The 22,533-nt window shown below is 37.6% G+C and overlaps 2 protein-coding genes across 27 annotated transcripts in view; one reads left to right on the top strand and one right to left on the bottom strand.

Annotated features, from left to right (window-relative positions):
* DNAJC24 (DnaJ heat shock protein family (Hsp40) member C24) overlaps positions 1–15,909 on the bottom strand; it is an 85,171-nt gene extending 69,262 nt beyond the window's left edge. For 6 of the 10 annotated variants that reach the window (XM_070072031.1, XM_070072021.1, XM_017345729.3 and 3 more), the window contains exons 1-2: positions 15,764–15,908; positions 14,947–15,087 (exon numbers count right to left, since the gene is read on the bottom strand). In XM_070072031.1, coding sequence (XP_069928132.1) covers positions 14,947–15,054 — 108 coding nt within the window. In that variant the 5' untranslated portion in view covers positions 15,055–15,087; positions 15,764–15,908. Of the gene's footprint in view, positions 1–14,946; positions 15,091–15,482 lie in introns of all 10 variants that reach the window. The other 4 variants (XM_070072020.1, XM_070072019.1, XM_008269304.4 and 1 more) reach the window with 4 other exon arrangements.
* The window catches only part of DCDC1 (doublecortin domain containing 1), a 557,706-nt gene continuing 551,076 nt past the window's right edge, over positions 15,904–22,533 (top strand). For 5 of the 17 annotated variants that reach the window (XM_070071601.1, XM_070071604.1, XM_070071605.1 and 2 more), the window contains exons 1-2: positions 15,905–16,098; positions 20,457–20,519. The gene's annotated coding sequence lies outside the window, so the exon portion shown is untranslated. The other 12 variants (XM_070071629.1, XM_070071627.1, XM_070071623.1 and 9 more) reach the window with 8 other exon arrangements.

The following is a 22,533-nucleotide window of genomic DNA, read 5'->3' on the forward strand; positions in this document are numbered from 1 at the left end:
CAGGAGCATCCTCTAGTATTGCAATGACAAGACAACAACAGCTGACTTGTGACAAACTTGGCCTTGGGGCACCACCTGGTGCTGAAACAGCAGAAGTCTCCTCAGGCTCAGAGAAAATGAGACTTTTTAACTCTCAGAAGTATAGACAAAAACCAAGCTAGATTACAAAGTCTGGAAACAAACACCCAGTCCTTCACTGCACAGATGATGTTCTATACCAAAAGCAATAAGAACTTTCCGGGACATATGACTTCACCCAAAGAACAAAACAAGCAAGGTTCCAGAAACTGACCACATAGCAACTGATATTTGCAAACTTTCAGTTTTAAGGAAACTAAATGAGCTTCAAGAAAATATAGATAATTCAATATTCTAACTAAAAAGTAAATTGAACCAATTTTTAAAAATTCAAGTAGAAATCTTTGAGCATAAAGTACAATAAGCAAAATTAAAGACAAAATAGACAGCACAAATAGCAGAACAGTCCTAATAGAAGAAGAAATTAGTGAACTCCAAAGCAGACTTTTTAAAATATGCAATCAGAGGAGAAAGAAAGAGAAAGAAAGAAAATTAGCTATAGGAACTTTGGGATGTATTAAAAGAGCAAATATACAAGTTACTGGGATTCAAAAGGGACTTGAGAATGGCAAAGAAATAAAAAGCTTATTTAAAGAGATAATACCAGAAAACTTCCCAAACCTAAAGAAAGATATAATTATCCAAGCAAAAGTAGGTCAGAGTCACCAGTGTGATTCAATTCAATGAAATCTACAACAGGACATACTCTAATGAAGTTCTCTAAGGTTAAAGATAAACGAAAGGATTCTTAAAGCAGCAAGAGGAAATAAATAAATGGCACATGATTTTACCCCAATTCACCTGGCTGTAGACTTCCAGGTAGAAACCCTACAGGCCAGGAAAGAGTAGGGAGATATACAGAGCACTGAAGGAAAAAAGCTGCCCACCCAGAATACTGTACCCAGCAAAGCTATCTTTAGATATGAAGGAGAGATAAAAACATTCCCAGGTAAACAAAAGCTGAAAGGAGTTACTCTACTTCACCTATCTTACAAGAAATGATAAACAAGAGTTTTTCAAATGGAAAGAAAATGATGCTAATAAATAAGAAGGAAATGACAGAAAGTTGACAACTCATTGCAAGACTAATTCCATACAATTCAGAATGCTCTAGTAGTATAACATAGTACATAACCATTCTAAAAACAATTATACCTAGTAACCACATTAATATAGTAAGAGGTAGGCAAAAGAGAAATATGTACACATAAAATAGGGCATCAAAAATTAAAAATGAGGGGAGAAGGGAAGTATAAGTGTAGAGTTGTGCATCAGCATTTTTTGTTTTTCTCTTATCTTTATGATAAATGTTACATTGCTATCACTTCACCATAAAAAGATGACAGAAGACAGATATGTTTTCTTGATTTGAACGTTATACAATCTGTACATATATCAAGATATCACATGGTATCTTATAAATATGAACATTTTTATATATCAGTTAAAAATTTAAAAATAAAAGGGTCTAGTATCTGAAGTTTCATAAATACAATTTGTTATTATAATATAATAAGAAAACCATATTTGGTCTCTTCCCTCAGTTCCTGCCACACTGCTACTGAAGCTGTTGGAATCTCTGGATTCCAAGGGGAGTGTTTTTGGTACAATAATGATCAGTGGCTGTGGGCCCCAGTAGCTTCAGGATGGGTACTGGTCACCAGAGTAGCCAAGGCAGGATTGCAAGACAGGCTGAAGGATGAGCCGATCATGAGCTGCTGCTGAGTTAATCAACCATTCTCAAATAATAAAGTCATTATAACAGCCCAAAATGACAAGGTGTAGAGAGCACCAGGTTAGTGAACAGTTAATACATCCATGTGCCCACGTGATGATTCATCCCAAATCCACAGGGACAGAAGTCTCTGTGCTCGAGATCTCACTGTATGTATTTCTTCATCTAGCAATTCATTCATGTTCTTTAAAATATCCTCTATAACAAATCGGTAAACTTAAGAAAACGGGGCCATTCTAGCAAACTAATGGAATCTGAGAGGGCAGGGGTACAGTCATGGGAACCCTGATTTATAGCCAGTTGGTCAGAAGCATACTTCATCCCACTAGTAGGTATATATTCAAGAGACATGAACACACTATCAACAGATACCTATACTACCATGTTTATAGCAACACTATTCACAATAGCTGAAATATGGAATCAACCAAGTTATCCATCATCAGATGGGTGGATAAAGAAAATATGGTATATGTAGATGGAGTATTATTCAGCTATTCTTTTTAGAATGCAATTCTACTATTTGTATCAAAATGGATGCTACTGGACGGCAACTACATTTTCTCCCTTATGTGTGGGAGCTAAATAGAAAAAAAAATCAAACAAAAACAAAAAAAAAGGTGGGGGGGAGAAACGCCTGTATCAGTATTGTTGCCAATACAGTTATACTTAGCTGTACATATATATATATTTAAATTTTCTAATTTTAACTTTTAATTAGTTTTTAACAGATTCAATGTGATTTGTAGACACAATTCTAAGACCATGATATCCCTTCACTCCCTCCTTCCTATCTTCTTTCCTCCTCCTTTGTTTTAGTTTTTGAAATAACATTTTTTAAAATTACATTCAGTAAAAAGGTGTAACACTTCACCAAATAAGAAGTTTAAAAAGTGAAAAGCAAAAAGACCCTAGTTTAGTGGGAATATAGACAAGAGCTATAAATAATAATTGAATGGAAAAATGACCATTTCATCCATATACAATAAATTTTAAAGTAATTGCATTTCCCTGATGGTGAGTGATGTTGAATATTTTTTTTATATTTGTTGGCTATTTTATTTCTTCTTTTGAAAACTGTCTAAGTCCTTTGCACATTTCTCAACTGGATTGGTTATTTTTATATGAATGGTATACTACCATAGTATTAATGATTTGCAATTATTTTAATATTCACTGTATATGAATCAATGGACATTCATTCATAAATTATTTATAGCCCATGCCTATATTCCTGCTGAACTACAGTCTTTTTACTTTTTGCTTATAGAACTCTATTTAGTAGAACATCAAATCTTTGGGTATAATGGAAATTAAAAATATGTAATCTCAAAAATCAAAAGCAGAAGAAAGGGGAGAGAAGGAAGGAGGGGATGAAGGAAAATATCATTCTTAGAATTATATCTATGAACTACATGGAATCTGCTCTCTTTGTATTACTATCACATTAATAAAAGAATTGATGAGAACTGTATTGTTGTAATCATCATGCATTTGCTGTGACCCTGAGACTCTAATGTATTAATAAATTCCTTTAAAAAAATTCAAAGTAGGGGCTGGTGCTATGGTGTAGCAGGTAAAGCCACTGCCAGCAGTGCCAGCATCCCATATGGGCACTGGTTCGAGTCCCAGCTGCTCCACTTCTGATCCAGCTCTCTGCTATGGACTGGGAAAGCAGTAGAAGATGGCCCAACTCCTTGGGCCCCTGCACCCACGTGGGAGACCCAGAAGAAGCTCCTGGCTCCTAGTTTCAGATAGGCCCAGCTTAGGCCATTGTGGCCATCTGGGGAGTGAACCAGCATATGGAAGAACTCTCTCTCTCTCTCTCTTTCTCTCTGCCTCTCCTTTTCTCTGTGTGTAAATCTGTCAAATAAATAAATAAATCTTAAAAAAAATTCCTAGTAAAAAAAAAAAAAAACACAATTCACAAACTGAGGCCTGCAATTGACACCTGCAGTTGAGGAATGAATCCTTAATCTGTGGGATCTGACATTAATTCCAGGTAGACAGTGTTACAATTGCATTATGACATCCAGCTGGTAGCTGCTGGAAAACCACTTGATGTCTAAAACACAATAGTAAGTGAGATGTGGGAGTAGGAAAAACACTTTGGCTTTCTCTTATTCTAAAATACACTAATATGTAAATATTATGTATTTATGTATTCACATGAGTATCTGAATATATATGAATATATACACAATAAGAACATATAAATCCATTATATATAGCAATGATCAGATAATAGAAAGCACATATCCAAAATGTATAATCTTACCATTTTGAACATTTAATAATAAAAATTAAAAATTAAATTTGTGTGATGTCACTATGCTATATTTTTATATGGCCCTACACAGCCCTCTAACTCTATCTTGTACAAAATTTTTAGTGATGATGATAAATTATATTAAGGCACCACATGTAAGAAAGAAGCTGGCTAAATTCTTCACTTTCAGTATAAATTTCATTTCTTTTCTATTGGGTAGTACTAACCTGCAAATGAGGAACAGGTTCAAATAGGTTAAGTCACTCCTAGGTAAACCCGGTCATAAATGGCACAGGTGAGATTAAAAATTAAATCACAGTAACTCACAGCCAGGCACCATGACATACAGCCTCCCTATAAAACTTCATTTACAATTTAAATACTGTACGTATCACAACACTCATTAAATAGATAATAGAATTCAAATACCTGTGTCTTCCCCCTAGCAATAAACTCAACTTCTACAACATCTAGTCTAGTGCCTAGAAATATAGTAGATATTAATAACAAATGTTGAATGGATGAATAAATGAGTTACTAAAGACAATCTCAGATTCTAACAATTCTTATTAATATGTCTGAATCTACTATTTAATTTGAAAAGTGTAATTTTTTTTCTTTTTTGGTAAAGAATTATTTATTTATTTATTTGAGAGCTAGAGTTACAGAGAGAGGGAGGGAGAGACAGAGAGAGGTCTTCCTCCACTGATTCACCCAAATGGCCTCAACGGCTGGAGTTGGGCTGAACCAAAGTCAGGAGCCAGGAGTTTCTTCTGGGTTTCCACGTGGGTACAGGGGCCCAAGCACTTGGGCCATCTTCTGCTATCCCAGCCCATAGCAGAGAGTTGGATTGGAAGAGGAGCAGCCGGGACTAAAACCGGCGCCCATGTGGGGACTAGAACCGGCACTGCAGGCGGCAACTTTACCTGCTACACCAGAGGGCCAGCCATGAAAAGTAAAATTCTAAAGGAAAATATTATAGAATGCATTCAGGGATTTTAAGAATTGTATTTTTAAATATCTTGAGATAGCTAAAAAGTAATGGCTGGGTTAAGTTATTTCAAGGAAAAAGTTATGTCTTTGCCAGACACTTAATTCTATACTCTGTACCAAGGATAAAGCTAAATTAATAGTCAATTTCAAGATTCTGACAGAATGAAAAGAGGTTTTTATATTCTATTACTGAGTTTAAGAATTTATTTAACTTTAAATTAGTAGATAACATGAGCATACCAGAATTAACTATATTTGTGACACAGAAAATAATTCAAGCATACACGTATGTATAATATAAATTACTACAGTTATTATGAATAAATGAATTGGAAAATAAAAGAAAAATTAGTCAAAACACAAATAATCTTAACAAGTAAAAGATTAATGAGCTAAAAACCAGGATCTACTTGAAGGCAAAATATAAAGGTGCTTAATATCTTGCATGGTATGGTTCTACATATAAAAGTTACTATTTTTAATCATAAAAAAAACCCATGCAACTCACTTGTGATAGATCTGGCTTAATACTCATCTATATATAACCCCTTATAATCAAGAGATCTTTTGAATGCCCACATAACTTTTAGGTGCTATGAGTATCAACATTAAGAATAAGAGCATACTGCAAACATGGATTTTCTTTAAGATAATGGAACATTTTATAACAGCTACATGTAATTTACCAATATAATAATTCTTTTCCAATTGAAAGATATCCCATAATCAGCATCAATGGGAAAATACATCTAATTTTCAATTTGAGAAAGCTTTTGGAGAGAAGCTTTATCTTCAAATTGTGTAAATAGCAATTTTCACACAGAGAGCTGCAAAAATATGGGAATAATATAACTAATCATTCTGGAGTTTTGAACATTCCAAAGTAATCTATGATTGTCAAGTTGTTATTACCGGAAAACTAAAAATATTTTAAAAATTAATTCATAGAAAGAAAAAAGAGCAATACATTTTTATTAATAAGTAAACTATTAATACAACACTGGTGGGATTTTATTTTTATATAGTGGTTAGGCAACAAACTTAATGGTACCTGAAATACATGCTTTTAACGCTAATTCTAAAGTTTATATTTATACATGTATCTTTTAAAGTATTTTTAAAATAATGTCATAATTAGTCAATAGATTTTTTTTCTTAGACTTAGGACCTTCAATAAGCACTACATTTGAAAAACAGAAAAAAGGGGGGCTGGTGCCGTGGTGCAGTAGGTAAATCCTCCACCTTGCGGCACTGGCATCCCATATGCACACTGGTTCTAGTCCCCGCTGCCCCTCTTCTGATCCAGCTCTCTGCTGTGGCCTGGGAAAGCGCAGAGGATGGCTCAAGTGCTTTGGCGCCTGCCCCCACACAGGAGACCAGGAAGAAACAACTGGCTCCTGGCTTCGGATCAGCACAGCTCCAGCCATTGCAGCCATCTGGAGAGTGAACCAATGGAAGGAAAACCTTTCTCTCTGTCTCTCCTTCTCACTGTCTGTAACTCTACTTCTCAAATAAATAAATAAATAAAATCTTTAAAAAAAACTGAAAAAAGGAAACAGTATTTACTAAATTAGCATGTACTGTAAACTTAGCAGCCTATGATTTGGTGATAGTTTATCCCAACAACTAATTAAGTAGGAGGTATTAAATTCAAAGTCTTCTGAACTTGGAAAAGTACATATAATAAATGTGCCTTTTCACAAAATTAGATACAGAATGGTATTAGTCAAATGTAATTTTGTTGTCCAACTGTTTTGTGACATTATTGAAAAACAGATTTAAAAGAACATGGTAATTCAAATTGGAGAACAAAAATATGAACTTTAGAAGCCAATTTTTGTAAAAAAAAAAGATATATCTAATAAATAATATGGTTTTCCCTTACAATTTTCACTTTCTTAAATCTGTTAGAAACCCGAAACTTATCAAACAAAAAAAGAGTAAGAGAAATGAGTTTCACTCCATAAGCCCTATATGTAATCTAGATCCCTTCAAAAGTAAAATAGTAATTATATCTGGCCTTCTATAAAACTTCATTAACTGCATGAATGAGGTGTTCTGAGGAAATCAAAAAAAACGAAAGTTTTGCCATTAAACAGTAAATTCTTGAGAATGGCAATTATGGAAAGAGGCATGATACAAAGGGACAGTCCAGAATAAGAGGATATATGATCAAGCTTAGATTTTAATCCCTACTAATTATGTATTTCTAATAAGCCAGTTAACCACAACTGTTAGTTTTCTCAACTACAACTGTAGGGATAACATTACCTACCGTACAGGATGGCTGAGAGGATAAAACCAGAAAAGATGTGAAAGCACTTGTATACTGCAAAGTCCAATCCTTGTGCTACTAATTACATACTTACCACTATATACTTCCTTGCCTTATTAAACAGAATACACCTGTAATTTAACTCACAGCCATAACTATGAACATAAATTACTGTGGTAAAATCTAATAGTGGGACCACTGCAACTCTGGGTAAAGAAGGCCGTAATGCCATTACACTAATTGTTTTGGTGCCTCCTTATGCTCTTGTTGCCTTCTGCACAGTTGTTGGCTGAAATTTCTTCTTGGCATCAGTATACACAGCTACCAACCAGAATAACGCTTGTGCAGTTCTCTCTCCTGCAATTTGCTGTTTCACTTCCTTTTTTACCCTTCTTTCAACTGAAAACCGTTTTTCTAGTTCATAGAGGAAAAAAAAGACCCCACAGGAACAATTAACTTTTTGCCACCAAACAAACGAACTAGTTAGTTACAGTACCCAGTGTTTCTTCCTTCTCTTAACCAAAGGTAATCTTGCTACGTAGGCTTGTGAACCCACCTCCTTCTGCCTCTGTCAGTTATTCTCTCTCCCCATAACTTCAATCCCAAGCTCTCTCTTGGCTTTTCCCCCTAGAATGAAAATATGCTCAGGTCTCTCTCAACTTCTAAAAGAAAAACAGTAAGGAAAACTTCAACTTTTTAACCCATTCTAGACACCCTCATTCTCCTTAGCTGTATCTGCCATGTCCTAGACAAGTATCATGACGCGCACTACTGTGTCAGGTAGGAAATGGGGCACAGCGGATCAGAGAGAGCACAAATGCAAAGACACATGGCCAAGGAAGGATGAACGGACCTCTAAAGGAACATGAATATTGTTCAGAGCTTCTGCTAAAAGACAAACTGATACCGCCATTTATCCCTCTTCCCTCTCAAAATTCCATTATAATAACCGCAAAGAGAAAATACCTGTTTTAAAAGGTAAAAGCACAACTGCCTAAGAACAAATAGGATAGAAGAGAAAAAGCAGGTGAGAAGCATCAGGAGATGGAAAACTGTTCCATAAGTGGTAACCAATTCAGTCTACTGGAAAAAAAAAAAACAAAACAGAAACCTAAACCCAAAGTGAGACAGAACAATAAAAAGGAGTTAATTCACAAAAAGGCCAGAGCCACTGCAGGCATTAAGCACCTTTAAGAGTGAGGTGAAACAGCCCATTTATAGAAGAAAACTTGAATAATTACACCATTGGCTGTCTTCCTCACAATAAAGCCAGGCACCCACTCTCTTCTACCATAGTAAAAGACTAAAGGCTGGGCATTTGCCATTTGACACAGCAGTTCAATTGCTGCTTGAGGCACCCCCATCCCACACCAGAGTGCCTGATTTGAGTTCCAGTTCCTCCACTTCTGATAAAGCTTCCTGCTAATGCACCCGGGACACACCCGGGAGACAGGAGATGACGGTGCAAGTACCTGGGTCTCTACCACCTTCATAGGAAACCTGGATTGAGTTCTAGGCTCCTGGCTTTGGCCAGGCCCAGCCCCCACTGTTGCAAGCATCTGCATGAACTAGGGAGTGAAAGTCTGCCTTTCAAATAAAATGGAAACAAACAAACAAAAAAAACCTTAGAGGTTTTTTGTGTGATGGAAAAAGACATTCTGGATTCAGGAACATCGGGATCAATTCTGAAGGGTAGGATGCAATGGGGAACTGAAAACAAAGGGAAAAGGGAATGCGAGACACATAGAGCAGCAGGAAACTAGATAATTGTTCACTTTTTTAATAAGTCAAAAGACTAGAAATTGATTACCAGTTTTAACAACATGGATCTCAGTAGTGACCTTGACAAGAGCAGTTGTGGTGGACTGGTGGGAACAAAACTTCTGTGGAATAGTTTTAAGAGAGATGGGAAGAGAGTAATGAGAGAAATGAAGTAGAGACAATTCTTTGAACATTTTGCTGCAAAAAAGAAAAAAATATTGGGAACCAACTGGCAGATTGGTTGAGGAAAATACAGATATAAAACACAAGTTATCAACATTACAAATGAAAGGGAAACTGTAACTGCATATCCTAGACACTAACAATATAATAAGGATACATTATTAAAAACATTTTTGGGGTGATGTCCCTGTGGCACAGCAGGTAAAGCTGCCACCTGCAGTGCCGGCATCCTGTATGGGCACTGGTTCCAGTCTCTCTTTCTCTGTCTATCCCTGTCTCTGTAGTTTTCCTTTCAAATAAATAAACTTCTTTTTAAAAAAGAGAAATCATGGGGGCGGTGCTGTAAAGCCATCGCCTGCAGTGCCGGCATCCCATATGGGCGGTGGATCAAGTCCCGGCTGCTCCACTTCCAATCCAGCTCTCTGCTATGCCCTGGAAAAGCAGTAGAAGATGGCCAAAGTCCCTGGGTCTCTGCACTGGAAAATGGGACCCGGAAGAAGCTCCTGGCTCCTGGCTTTGGATCGGTACAGCACTGGCCATTGCAACCAACTAGAGAGTGAACCAACGTATGGAAGACTTCTCTCTCTCTTTCTGCCTCTGCCTCTCTGTAACTCTGCCTTTTAAATAAATAAATAAATCTTTAAAAAAAAATTATTATGACAATTATACATTTTAAAAGAAATTAGACAAATTTTTGAAAAATACAAGTTACCCACACTGACAAAATGGGAAACAGAAAATATGAAGAACTCTGTGTTCTTTAAAGAAATTAAATCTGTAACTACAAAATTTACCAAAGAAAACTCTAGGCCTAGGTGAATTCCCCAATGAATTCTATTACATATTTAAGTAGGAAAAAAATAGCAATCTTACATAAGCTGTTTTAGAAAAGGAGAAAAATGGGATCACTTCTCAGTTCATTTTTTGGGGCCAGCATAACCAAGATACTAAATTTAAATATGAACATTACAAGAAAATAGAATTACATTTCAATATTCAGTATGAACCTAGATATAAAAATCATTAACAAAATAATAGCTACTAGAATCCTACAATAAATTAAAAAGCATAATGGCTCATGCACAAGCAAAGTGTCTTTATCCTGCAAATGCAAAGTAGCCTTATCATTAGAAAAATCAATGTAATTTACCACACTACCAGATTAAAAGAAGATCAGTAATGCAAATAAAAGCATCTAACAAATTCTAAAATCTATTTATCATGAAAACTCTTAGCAGAGTAATAACAGGAAATATTAGTAACAGTCAGTAATAGAAAAAAACTCCCCAACTTGAAAGAGGACATTTAAAAAACACATAGCTAACAGTATACTTAATGGTAAAATATTGAAGATTCTTCCTCTAGAATCAAGAACAAGTGAAGAATACCTTCTCTTACCATTTTAATTGAACACTATAATAGAAACATATATTCAGTGCATTAAGGCAAGAAAAGGAAATAAAAGGCATACAGATTAGAAAGACAGAATCAAAGCTCTCTTTATTTACAGATGATACAACTGCAGTGGTAGAAAATTCTAAGAAATCTATAAAAACAGCTATGAGAATTAAAATCAAGATTTTTAATATCATGAAATACAAAACCAGTATATAAAAGCTATACTATCAATCAACTAAAAATTCTATTTACAATGAAACTAAAAATATCAAACCCCTACAAATCCAAAGAAAGATGTATAAGACCTCTACACTGAAAATTACAAAACACTGCTGAGAAAAATTAAAGATGACTTAAGTGAGAACTTTTTTTTGGGGGGATAAAAACTCAAAAGCTGATTCCAAAATTTTCTGTGGAACTATAATCAAACTAGAATAACAAAAACAAACTTAAAAGGAAGAATAAACTAAAGAACTTGCATTACATGACTTTGAGACTGACCATAAACCTACAGTAATCAAGGAGAGATTAGTAAAAGGACAAATATATCAAATACAGTCTATAGACTGACTGACATCACTATGACAATCCAAAGGAGAAACTCAAAAAATGATACTGAGACAAGTGGATCCAAAATGAAAAACATGACCTTCCATTTTATAATACACAGAAAAACAGGCCTAACGATAAGAAAGAAAACCAACAGCTTCTAGAAGAAATCATAGAAGCATGACTTTAGAGAAGACACATGGAGCACTAACAAACAAAAATTCGAAAATTATATTTCATCCAAAATATAAGCCTCTGTGCATCAAAAACATTATTAAGAAAAGGACCTACTAAGCCACACAGACTAGATAATATAAACAATCTATATACAGGATCAAGAACACACATAATTTTCTCTTTAAAAAGACACTTAACAAAATAAAATTATACAAATGGTCAAGAATTACATTTTTAAAAAACGTTCAATGTCTTTAGTCATCAGATAAATACAACCAATAACAACAACAAAATTCCAAAATCCAAGCCTACAATGGTACTTCACTACAAACACAGTACACTATTGTAGTGATTCTCTGTGGAATGGTGACTTTGGCAATTCTGACACCCAAAAGTCATTTCTGATGTTACTTGCATCTAGGATGCTGCTAGTGACTTACAATTCACAGAACGCCCACACAGCAGGCGATCATCCTGCCCAAAACGTCAATGGTATCAAAACTGAGAAAATCTGATAAATGAAAATGAAAGATCCATAGCATCAAGTGTTGGCAAAGATGTAGAACAGGAACTCTGATGCATTACCAATATGGACATAAAGTGGTTCATCCAGTTTGGTGTTTGACAGATTGCTATCATGTTAAGTACAGATGACTTTTCATTGTCCAATTAAAGGTCAACATGTCTTACAAAGTTCTGCATGATTTAGAACAGTCTACTTTCCCAGCCTCATTTCATAATCAACTAATATACTAGAATAACTTACTAGTAGAAAAATCTCCAATAAAATCTATTTGATTTTATTCACAGAAATCTTAAGAATTCTGACACAGAATACACCTTAAGGCATTTCGTCTAACATTTTACCTATGGCAGTAATATTAGTATTTTTATGATGGTGAAACATCTAGTATTTCCCACAATGAATACTAATAGTTTCAGTAAAATATTACAGATATTTGAAATAATCTAGAAAAACAACTAATGTTATAGAAATAATGGTTCTTTACTCATTTGGAAACTGAAGATCTTATAGAGATACAGACATTGGTCTAATAAACATCACAATAATTTAGGGGCTGGAGTTGTGGCGCAGCAAGTTAACCCACTGCCTATAATGCCAGCATCCCATATTAGCAGTGGTTCAAGTTCCAGGTGCTCTACTTCCAATCCAGCTCCCTGTTAATGGACCTGGAAAAGCAGCAGCAAATAGCTCAGGGACTTGGGACCCTGCCAATAACGCAAGAAACCCAGATGGAGTTTCAGGCTCCTGGCTTCAGCCTGGCCCAGCCCCAGCTGTTGTGGCCATTTGGGGAGTGAGCCAATAGATATAAGATCTCTCACTCTCACTCTGTAACTCTGCCTCTCAGAGATAAATAACAGATAAATAAATATTTTTTTAAGTGAATTTAGGGGCCGGTGCTGTGGTGCAGCGGATTAACGCCCTGGCCTGAAGCTCTGGCATCCCATAAGAGCACCGGTTCTAATCCCAGCTGCTCCTCTTCCCATCCAGTTTTCTGCTATGGCCTGGGATAGCAGAAGATGGCCCAACTTCTTGGGCCCCTGCACCCACGTGGGAGACCCGGAGGAAGCTCCTGGCTCCTGGCTTCGGTTGGTGCAGCTCCAGCCGTTGCAGCCGTCTGGGGAGTGAACCATCGGACAGAAGATTTCTCTCTGCCTCTCCTCTCTCTGTGTAACTCTTTAAAATAAATAAATACATCTTTAAAAAAAAAAAGTGAGTTTATTTTGGCACAAATAAAAAATCTGAGATTTAAGCACACAAAGAGTCTTCAAAAAGTTCATAGAAAATGCATATTATTAAAAACCTATGCTGGACTTCAAATATCTTGTACCAAATAAACTTATATTCCATTTTCCACGAACGTTTGAAAGTAAGCTCATATTTGTAATATACTTTATTTTAAAAAAGGCTGGAGCCAGTTGAAAAATTGTATAAATGGCCTAAATCAGCACGAGCCAATGGAAATATAAGTTATTAACGGAGGATACATATGCAATGTTAAAAAAATAGGGGTGGTGTGAGACAGTGGGTTAAGTTGCTGATTGAGACACCTGCATCCCATATTTGAGTGCTGATTCAAGTTCTGGCCACTCCATGCTTTCAATCAGTTTCCTGCTAGCATACCTGAAGACAGTAGTTGGAGGCCCAAGTGTCAGAGTTCTGCCACCCATGTGGGAAACCCAGTTCAGTTCCTGGCTTCTGGCTTTGTTCTCGCCTAGCCCTGGCAGTTACGGGTATTTGAGAAGTGAACGAGCAAATGGAAGATATTTGTTTCTCCCTTTCTGTCACTCTGCCTTTCACATAAATAAATAGATCTTTAAAAATAAGAAAATAGGGGCCGGCGCAGTGGCTCACTTGGTTAATCCTCCGCCTGCGGTGCCAGCATCCCATGTGGGCACCAGGTACTAGTCCCGGTTGCTCCTCCTCCAGTCCAGCTCTCTGCTGTGGCCTGGGAGGGCAGTGGAGGATGGCCCAAGTGCTTGGGCCCTGCACCCGCATGGGAGACTAGGAGGAAGCATGCAGCTCCTGGCTTTGGATCGGTGTAGTTCCGGCTGTTGCAACCATTTGGGGAGTGAACCAACGGAAGGAAGACCTTTCTCTCTCTCTCTTTCTCTCTCACTGTCTAACTGTCAAATATAAAAAAATAAATAAATAAAAAGCAGGTATAAGAAATTTTGAAAATATACACAAATAAAACATACTTTGTGTATATAACAGCTGGTACATTTAAAATAATCATTTCAATATGTTATCAACATAAAAAAACTTTATATTAGTTTAGCTCTTTTTGTACTAAGTCTTCAAAATCTAGTGCATACTTGACACTTATAGCACATTTCAATTTGGACTATCCAGATTTCAAATGCTCAATAGGTACATTGGCTAGTGGTCACTGGATGCTAATACTATTTATTATGTAAAAACACTTTTAAGCATTTTAAATGGATTACTTCATTTAATTCTCCCTGAGGCACAAACACAAAGGAAAGTTACTTGATCAAGTTCCCACAGACAGTGCAGTTCAGAATTCTAACTCAATCAGCCTGAATAGCTCTGCTCCTAACTATAACGCTGTCCTACCTCAAATCACATGTTTTTTTCAATATTACTGAAATTCTCAATTAAATCAAATTAATACCATGATTCCTGCTGTGATAAAAATTTTTAAGAGATTTATTTATTTGAAAGGCAGAGTTACAGAGAGGGAGAGACAGGAGAAAGAGACCTTCTACCTGCTGCCTCATACCCTCAATGGCAGCAATGGTCAGGGCTGAGTCAAGTCCAAGGCCAGGGGCCTAGAACTCTATTTGGGTCTCCCCTGGTGTACTAGCAGGGAGCTGGATCAGAACCGGAACAGCTGGGACATAACTGGTGTTCACAGCTTAAACACTGTGCTACAACATCAGCCCTATGTGATAACTAATTTTTGAAAACTAAATTTCCAGTCATAGTTAAAAACCAATTTTCCTGCCATGACTTAAAAGAAAAAGAAAGAAAAGACTCACCTTTAATATGAGTTTCTGATACTTCTGTTTTAGGTCTGACACATTCTCAGAGGGGTCGGCCCCCAGAATGCTATACCAATCCTTTTTTGGTATCTGTTCAAATGCCATCCTCCATTGTAGCAGAAGGGAGCCTTCTCAGATCTGCTGAATCGAAATATTAATGAGAGGTGATTAGAGTTTGCATATATCTAAGAATAATCATGTAGTAAGTGCTTTAATAGGTAGTTAAATAATGATAATAATGTGAACCTGAGGGAACATATTTTCATTTAAAACACTTCAAGAAACCATGTGTAAGTATACAGACAAGTCTGGAAAATCAGATATTCACAAGATATGCTTATCTCTCATGAATGAACAGCATAAAAATACAATTTGATAATGAACCGGATGGTGCCGGTCTTACGGTAAAACCGACACAAAAGTAAGCACTAACATCGTCAGAGCTTAATAAAAATTCACAAAATGAATGAATAAAGAACCAGAATGAATTTGAGAACATTCCGTCTAATTTTTTTTCACTCCTTACTGATTACCTGGAAAGGATAATAATAAAATAATGCCAGCACGAGCAGAGAGCAAGAGTTCCCTTGATGTACTCTGAGATCTCGCCAAACAGCCCCGAAACTGTCCACGCGAGGATGTCCCAGCCCTCCAAGCTAGAGAGAGCCCCGCCAGGAACACCATAAACCTCTTCGCACATCTGCATACTGAGGCAGACAGCAGTGGCTTGGGAATTCACTGTATTCACAGTTGGCTCTACCCCCTCAGCTACAGGAGGGGTCCCTCTCCGGGCTGCCTCTGGCAGGCGACTTACCAAACTTCCCATCACCACCGGCTCTCTCTGGGTGACTACAGTCCGGCAGGACTCGGAACCAGCTTCTTTTTCCGCCGGAAGTCATTGCTCTGACGCGACCACGTTTCTAGTCGAGCCTTAGTGGCAGACGCACCGAGCGGAAGCGCAGCTCCTTCCACCGGGACGCGGTCACTATGGTAACCAGTCACCGCTTCTTGGAGTTTACCAGCAGAAAGTGCTGCGAGCTGTGGAGAAAGGCGTCGCTCGCCTGACTCTCCCTCTCCGTGGTCCCTGCCCTGCGACTAGCGAGTCTCTCATCCTCAGCGTGTATCCTTCCCCGAAACCTCAAATCCCAGGTTTTCTCCAGCTTTCTCAAAATTCCCTCCGCTTACTATGCGCTGTGCCCATTCCTACGGCTAGTGCTTATACTGTGGTGGTAAGGTGTGAGAAGTAGAAGTAGTGATTCCACCCTCTTCTCTGTCCACTTCTCTTTAGAATGTTCTCATTCGAAAATTCAGAGAAGCAAAGAGCTTCAAAAAGCTCTATGCTAAATAGGGTTGGGTTTTGTGGAGCCTCCCCCCTCCCCCGGTGTAGTGGTTCTTTTCTGCGAAATATGTTAGGAACCAACTTAAAAAAATAAACACTTGCTTTCAAAATCCTCTCACATTTTCGGACTTGGCTTTCCGCTCAAGCCGGTGAGACTAGTAAGGCAGGTGTTCTCACGATGTAGATGAGGACACAAGGGTTCCAGGCTAAATAGCTAACTGGGTAGCGGCAGAGCCAGGACTCTTAGCAATTCGGTTATTCCCGGGCAGATAAGCCAACTTGCAAATTTACAGAAAAAGCGGGGGGAAATGCTTCTCTTTGAAGCAGTTGCGAGGGCACTCCAAGTGGGCATTGTTTACTGGTGGTACTGGGAGGAGTTGTTGATAGTTTTGTTACTTTTTGCTCTTGTCTCTCCCTTTCTTCTTTCGTCTCTTATCGGTACTACTCACTATACTTCCTGAACTGTACCCAGGGGGTGAAACTGCACCTTATTTTTGCTTTAAACAGCCTGACATAAATTTTACTTAGAGATATTGAAGTGGTTTTGTTGTTGTGACTGCTTTGTTTTTCTTCTCTTTAATCTTTTTACTACGTCTGTTTGAGAAGCAGTCAAGGTAAACTTAGAAACAATCGGTGAAATATTCTAACACGGTTAATTATTTAATGATAGTATGAACTATAGAAAACTGGATGATACAGGCAAGTTAAAACATCTAAAGAAAAAAATAGAGTAGGTTCTCCACAGGATTTTGTCAGGTTTAAAGGCAGACACAAAAAACATACACTGATAGCAGATCTAGTTTTATTCCTTGCTTCAGCCTACCTTCTCTGTGACCCTCTGGAAATACCTCCAGCAGTAGAATTAAATGCTGTTAGGATCACCTTCCTGTGTGATACTATCAGAATGGTGCCCTTTGAACTTCCCTAGACCTCAAACTTTCCCTTTTGCACTGCCTGCTTCTTCCTTGTGTAGACAGGTATGATTAGGTACCCTTGTTTTTACAGTAAAGGCACTTTATTTTGATTTACTATTCCTTTAGCTTATTGTGCTATCTCTTGTATTTGTTTATTTGGGTTTGAAAGATAAGAAATGTACTCCCTCCCAGCAAATCCAAAATGTTCACTCAATCTGTCTTTACATACTTTAGTTTGCAATTTTAAGCATACAATTTTTTTCTTATATCTTCATACTGTCATTATTTAAACAAAACTATCAATACTTCACTGACTTTCCCAGTTGATTCAAAAGTATCTTTCTGTGGTTGATTTGTTCAAATCAGTATCCAGATAAAGTACTTTGTGCATTTGGTTTGTTCCTTAAATATCTTTTAAAGTACATCACTCTTAAATTTTTGGCTGTAATAACCTCAATTTTTCCCCCTATTCTTGCCGTAGGCTATTGAGAAACTGGATCAATTTTCTTAAATCTAAATGTTTATCTATTTATACCTAAGTAAATTTCCTTTTTAAGATGTTTATTTTAAAGGCAGTGTGACTGGGGTTGGGAGGGGAAGAGAGTGAGAGAGAATATCTTCCACCCCACCCCACTGGTTCACACCCCAATAGCCAGGTCTGGGCCAGGGCGAAGCCAGGAGCAAGGAACTCCATCCTGGTCTCCCATGTGGGCGGCAGGGACCAACATCCACTGCCTTCCCAGGCTCATTAGCAGGAAATTAGATTGCAAGAACAACAGGAACTCAAACCAGCCCTCCAGTATGGATGCCAGTGGCTCAAGTGACGGCTTAACACACTATGCCACAATGTCAGTCCTCAGAATAAACTTCTTAAAGCAATTTTTGTACAAGTTCCTTACTTTTCCTTTGGTTTTCTTTATCTAGAGCAGCACTGTCCAATAGAAACATAATGTAAGGGCATGCATTGTGGCACAGCAGGTTAAGCCTCTGCTTAGTACTCCCGCGTTCTGTATTGGAGTGCCTGGAATTGAGTCCCACCTTCGCTGCCTATCCAGCTTCCTGCTAATGGGCACCCCGGAATGCAGTCGATGATGGCTCAAGTTCTTGTATCTCAGCCAATTTTGTAGAAGACCAGGATGGATATCCTGGCTCCTGCTTGTCATAGCCCAGGCTATTGTGGGAATTTGGGGAATGAAACAGTGGATGAAAAGTCCCTCCCCACCAAGCCTTTCAAATAACTAAAAATAAATAAATGTTTAAAAACTGAGCTTTAATAAAAAGAAACATAATTTAAGCTACAAGTGTGAGTCATGTGTGAGTTTGAATTTTCCAGTAGCCACACTAGGAACATAAAAAGAAACAGGTAAAATTAATTTAATAATATGTTTTATTCAATCCAATATATCCAGAATATTATCATTTCAAATTATAATTAATGTAAAGTTATTGATGAAATATTTTACACTCATTTTTCCTATTCAGTCTTCAAAAGCTGATGTGCATTTTGCCTGCAAAAGCACATCTCAATTCTAGCCACAAGCGGCTGCTCTAGTGAGCACGGCAGGTCTAAAGAATAAACTAACTCCTTACTTCCCAAAGGTCATCTTTAGTTTCCCAGCCTATCACCTATTACCTCTCTAAATAAAAAGTTTAGACAACTGGAATTTTTTTGGTGCTTCATTCATAATTTTGTTCAAAAGTGTCCCCTTACTCCTAACACCGTAGCTCCTTTCCTTCTCGTATCAGTTGTATCCCTCCTTTATAAAGGGTCACTTCCATCAAGCCTTGCGTGATGGCCTGGTCACTAGAAATTACTTCTTCCTCACAACGTTCATAGCAGGGCCCATATACTCCTCATTTGCATTCATCTCGTATCTCTGTGCATTGTCGTCTTTAGGTGTATAAGTATGTTGATTGCTGAACTTTCTGAGGGTAGGAACACCTCTCACCACAGAAACTAAAAACTGGCTTTCTTGTCTCATCCTCTGCAGTTCAGATGATGTCTGTCTATGATAAATTTGTTTCTCATTATCTTATTATCAGAAGGTAATTTATCTATTTTATGTGAAACTAACATAGCAAAAATGTAAATTTTGTTAGCATGGAGATTAAGAGCATGAAATCAAGTCGGACATAGGCTCAGTCCAGGTTCTCTGCCTCTTACTGGCTCCGTGAACTTTAAGTTAATTAATCTCTGTACTTCACTTCTGCCTCTGATGTGGGAATAATAATAGTATCTGCCTCAAGGAATTTTTGAGAATTAAATGAGATAATTATACTTAAAAGTAGTACTCAGTGGAGATTATTGTTATTATCATTAAAATGGAATAGTTATTCAGTTTTGATATATTAGAATATTCAGCATTCACACTTGTATTTTAGGAATTTCCAAAGGCAAATGAAAATCTACTAGATTGGAAGAATAAATCAAATTCAAATATTTATTGAATTATATACTTTCAGTTTCACTGAAGGATAAATTTAAAGAATAGGCAAATCCTTTTAATTCATGTCGTTAACATCTAGCATATGCAAGGTAGGCATGTTTTAAACATTTGATTTCTTTAAATGTACAAGTATTGTTGATTCCCAGACTTTCCAAGGACTGGAACACCTCTCACCACAGAGACACTAAAAACAATCCCATCTCCCACATGGACTGAAGCAGAGCTGAGACACCAACTCAGGCACTAGGTTATAAGTTATGGGTGGCCCAAGTGTAGCTTAATTGCTCTGCCAAATGCCTGCCCCAATCAACAAATATTTGTTGTCTCTACTATGTGCCCCATACTCTTAGTTATAAGACACACAAGACAGAGTTGGCTGCAGCACTCTCAGAAGTGTTTAGAGTTTATCTGGGTAGACAGACATTTAAAGAAGACGATGAAATAACTAGAAAATGCTGGGCCAGGGAAATACCAGCTGCTGTGACTTTCAAAGTTGCAGGTTTGCCAGTAGAATAGATCACTCAAATGATTCAAATCCTTGAATCAAGGTGAAGCCAATCCAAGAGCATGTGTGGAAGTGTTAAATTTTAAATAATAATTTAATTTGGAGCGAGATGGATGACTAGAAGTAGAGCAACTCCCTTTTGTCTTTTTTTTTTTTTTTGGCAGATTATCGTAAAGCTTTAGACAATATTGAGAATCAGCTCTGGTGAACAATCATGCTTCATCTTTTGGAAATGGTTTTGTTCTTGTGTTTTCCCTTTTTGATTGTCATGATAGGGTCTATTTTCTCCTTTGTCTTTTCAGCCAGCAACTATGAACATTCATTGATCCTGTACAAGGCAGTCCACTTATCAGGGAGACTTTGAGGTAAATACTTTTGGGGAGTATATCTGCTGCTGTGTTTTCTTGCTTGTTTAGCTTCAGCTGTGTCAATGCTCCTTCAAACTTGTTTCAGACCTCTGGAAGGTTTTTATTTTATCTGAGATTTTTGTTCCTGTATTACTCTGCTCTTCACACCTGGTGTTTTGATATTCTGTGACTGTTAAAGACATGATATATAATCTAACTTCAGATTTTCTTTAGCACTCATAATAAATACTAACTTATTTTTTTCCCATTTACTTCTTAAGCCCTTTCAACTTTGTTCTTGTGACCACTAAGGCTTTTCTGTGCACTTTCTAATTAATCTGAAATTCGTTATGATCCCTTTCAATCATGTGGGAAGACACGTTTATATGCTGGATTTTTAAAAAGTATTCTCTCCTGTTATTTTAGGTTTTTAAACCTGACTTTTTTTTTAAAAAAGTTATTTTTGTCATGTAATTGGCTCACAGAAGAAAGGTTAATCTGAATGATCAAAGGGTGTTAATTTGTGGGTTAAAATGTGTTAAACAGTTGATATGAAGTCTGTTTAAGTCAATTAGAGAGTATAATGAAGATGTTTCCAGGGTGTTATGGAACCTTTTGAAATGCACTATTTTATATTAACTATGGCACCTCGCTAAACATACGCTTACATTCAGGTTTTTAAATTTGTATAAATTCTGATAGATATAAATAGGTCTATAAATTTACAAGAAGTTTGACTATATTAAAAGACACTTTTATTATATATATAGGAAATCAATTTCATAGTTAACAAATTCATCATTAACAAAACAGAAAATATAATTAGTAACAATGTTCTTTGTTACGTATTCTAAAATAAAGTGCAACTACACTTTATTTTTTTTTAAGATTTATTTATTTAATTTGAAATTCAGGCAGAATTACAGAGAGAGAGGGAGAGACAGAGAGAGGTCTTCCATCCGCTGTTCACTTCCCAAATTGCCATAATGGCCAGAGCTGAGCCAACCCAAAGCCAGGAGCTAGGAGCCAGGAACCAGGAACTTCTTCTGAAACCTCAACGCAGGTGCTGGAGCCTAAGGGCTTGGAACATCTTCTACTGCTTTCCCAGGCCATAGCAGGGAGCTGAATCAGAAGTGGAGCAGCCATGACTCCAAACTAGGGGATGCTGGCACTGCAGGGGGCAGTTTTATCAGCTAGGCCACATCACCTGCCCCCGCAAATCTACTTTATAACCAACAAAAAAAATCTATTTTTTGTTTATGTATGTGTTCCTTATTTTTAAAGCAAACCTAGTGTTATTGTTATTAACTTTTTCAAAATACTGAATACCTCAAATAGAATTGTAGAATTGACAAAGACATACAGTTTGGTGTGCTCATTTAAAGAAATGATTTTTGGGGCTGATGCTGTGGCATAGCGAGTTAATGCCCTGGCCTGTGCTGGCATCCCAGATGGGCACCGGTTTGAGTCCCAGCTGCTGCACTTCTGATCGCACTCTCTGATATGGCCTGAGAAAGCAGTAGAAGATGACCCAAGTGCTTGGGCCCCTGTACCTGCATGGGAGACCCGAAGAAGCTCCTGGCTTCTGACTTCGGATAAGCACAGCTCTGACCATTGCGGCCAATTGGGGAGTGAACTATCAGATGGAAGACTTCTCTCTCTCTCTGCCTCTCCTTCTCTCTCTGTGTAACTCTGACTTTCAAATAAATAAATAAATCTTTTTTTTTTTTTTTTTTTGACAGGCAGAGTGGATAGTGAGAGAAAGACAGAGAGAAAGGTCTTCCTTTGCTGTTGGTTCACTCTCCAATGGCCGCCACGGCTGGCGCGCTGCAGCCGGCGCACCGCGCTGATCCAAAGGCAGGAGCCAGGTGCTTCTCCTGGCCTCCCATGGGGTGCAGGGCCCAAGCACTTGGGCCATCCTCCACTGCCTTCCCGGGCCACAGCAGAGAGCTGGCCTGGAAGAGGAGCAACCAGGAAAGAATCTGGCGCCCTGACTGGGACTAGAACCCGGTGTGCCGGCGCCGCTAGGCAG

The sequence above is a fragment of the Oryctolagus cuniculus genome, chromosome 1, assembly GCF_964237555.1.
Source record: "Oryctolagus cuniculus chromosome 1, mOryCun1.1, whole genome shotgun sequence".
Classification (NCBI taxonomy): domain Eukaryota; kingdom Metazoa; phylum Chordata; class Mammalia; order Lagomorpha; family Leporidae; genus Oryctolagus; species Oryctolagus cuniculus.